This window comes from Propithecus coquereli, unplaced genomic scaffold (genome assembly GCF_000956105.1).
Source record: "Propithecus coquereli isolate 6110/MARCELLA unplaced genomic scaffold, Pcoq_1.0 Scaffold53, whole genome shotgun sequence".
Classification (NCBI taxonomy): Eukaryota; Metazoa; Chordata; class Mammalia; order Primates; family Indriidae; genus Propithecus; species Propithecus coquereli.
This window is the reverse complement of record NW_012151174.1, coordinates 355344-357774: the sequence shown is the minus strand read 5'-3', so window position 1 is coordinate 357774 and position 2431 is coordinate 355344. Positions and strand designations below refer to the sequence as shown.

General features: G+C 50.1%; 1 protein-coding gene across 2 annotated transcripts in view; it reads right to left on the bottom strand.

Moving 5' to 3' along the window:
- Nucleotides 1–879: 879 nt before the first annotated feature.
- The window catches only part of LOC105820598 (cytochrome P450 2B6-like), a 20273-nt gene continuing 18721 nt past the window's right edge, over nucleotides 880–2431 (bottom strand). For both annotated transcript variants that reach the window (XM_012657119.1, XM_012657121.1), the window contains exon 9: nucleotides 880–1781. In XM_012657119.1, coding sequence (XP_012512573.1) covers nucleotides 1591–1781 — 191 coding nt within the window. In that variant the 3' untranslated portion in view covers nucleotides 880–1590. The remainder of the gene's footprint in view (nucleotides 1782–2431) is intronic.

Sequence of the window (2431 nt, the reverse complement as noted above, 5' to 3'; positions counted from 1 at the left end):
GGCAGAGGTGGCCCTGGGAGTGAGGCGACCCCAGGCCCAAAGTAGCAAGAGGACAATGGGGACAATGTGAAATGAGAAGGCTGAGGACACCATACCCCTAATTTCTCACACCTTCCATCCTGCTGTCCCTCTTAAAGAGCGAATTGTTCTGTTTGTTGTTTCATTTCTGTGGTTGGAGGGGGAAGGTGTACCAGGAGTTGGCAGAGCTCCTGCTAACTCTGCAGAGGCTACAGGGAGCCCAAAGGCAGTAGGTGTTGCAGAAGCCAAAAAGTTAGTACCTCAGGGTTACGTTCCAAAGCCAGCTTCCCTCGGGCCACTGGTTGGTGAGGAATCTTCCGGACAATGCCTTTACACTTACAGCACCTCCCTCAAGGAAGGGTGGTGGTACCAGCTGCTGGAATGTGTGGAGCCCAGATTCAGAGTGGTTCCACTACTAGGGTAGCTGTCAGGTATTTTGGTCAAAGGGTTGCATTGCAGCATGAGGGGTCGAGAGTAGCTGGCAGGCAGAACTGGGGGCATTCTGTGGCCTTTGGGGACAGGAATTCATTCTGGGTATCAGAAGAGAGACATGGAGCAGATGTGGCCTGACGGAGGAGACCTGGCTCCATTTGCGATGGGTTTGGGGGCGTGGCTGACGTATTCATTCACTCACTCACTCACTCCTCAGTGGATGTTTGGAACACTTGTCATGTGCCTCACACTGCTCCAGGAGCTGAGATACAGCGAGGAACAAGACAACGTGTTGGCCCTTCACAGAGTTGACACCGAGGTGAGGGAGAAATACGGACCAAAAGTCCTTGCAGAAGAATCTCAAGGGACTTGACAATAAATGAATCCCCCACAAAACGGCACAGATCACCTCTTGACCCAGGGAGGTCAGGCTTTAGCTGTTTATTTGATTCTCAGGAGACTTGAAAGGAAATCACACGGCTCAGGTGACATGGGCTGAAGAGGCCTTTTTAAAGCAGGAAGAAGGAAGAAGCGGCAGCAGAGAGTGAGGAAGAGGGAGGACTTGGGCAGGTATGACTGCGGTCCCCAACATGGATGAGCTCGAAAATATTGCTCGAAGTGAGAGAACAGACACAAAACATCACGCACTGCGTCATGCCATTTATAGGAAATATCCAGAATAGTTAAGTCCGCAGAATCAGAAAGCAGATTGGAGTTTTCTGGGGGCCAGTGGGGAATAGGTAACGGGTGTGACTGCTTAACAGGTCTGGGTTGTAGTTTGATCATCCGGAGCAGATGCTAAAAATGTTTGGAACTACGTGCTGCTGGTTGGACAACGTTGTGAATGAACATTGCCACTACGTCTCACATTGTAAACGGTTAATTTTATCTTATGTGAATTTGCTCTTCATTTAAAAATATGTGTATGAAAAAGAGGGCGCTGTGATGAAGTTTGGGTTCTAGAGCCTGAGTGTGAATCCTGTTCCTCCACTACTAGCGACGTGAGCTCAGACAGCAGACGCTGTGGAGGGGGAAGGACACGGGCTCGCAGCAGGTCTCTCAGAGGCAGGGAGCTGTGGAGGGAGTCAGGGCCATTGTCTTTGACACTTAATGACCCTGGAATCTTTTGGCCCCCTTCCCTCAGCCCCTTTGGCGAGGCAGAAAGCGGATCTGGTATTGTTGGGGTAGTTTGCCCAGACCATTCTCCTGGGGTGTGATGTCGATGTTCTCAGGTGCCACAGGGCTGGCCAGGGAGAAGTTCTGGAGGATGGTGGTGAAGAAGAGGAACAATTCGGCCTTGGCTATGCCTTCTCCAAGACAAATGCGCTTCCCTGTGGGCACAGAAGGAAGATCACCAGTGTGGGTACAGGGCGGGTGCACATTCTTTGCCCTGCAGCACTTGTAAGCCCAGACGCTTGTATCCATTGCAACAGATTTGCATGAGATTAACCTTTAACCTGGAATTCAGGGTGGACTTTCACGTGGTTCCCAAACTCAGTGCAAATCATTGGGATGATACGCCACATTGATTTCTCTAGGAGAGAGTTTGTGGGTGTGTTTTACCTCTGCCTATGTAGGTGTGAGCATATTTCTGACTTCACATTTTTAGTGTTCTTCGTTTCTCATGCGGGGTGAATGGTGTCTATCTATGAGGGCTCTTGTGAGGTTAAAGGAAATGTGCATAAAACATCTTAGTATAGCACCTGGCTTCAATAAGAATCCTCGATATGTAGTTACTGTCTTGTGTTTGTTTCTGGGAGCATGTGTGGGGTGTGTGTTTCTGGCACTGTGTGTGTCTATCTCTGGGCTGTCTTCTTGCCTCAGCCTGAGACCCACCGGCTTAAAGACTTCCCGAAAATATCCAAATGATATATAAAATTGGGATTTGGGCCGGGCGCGGTGGCTCATGCCTGTAATCCTAGCTCTCTGGGAGGCCGAGGCGGGTGGATTGTTTGAGCTCAGGAGTTCGAAACCAGCCTGA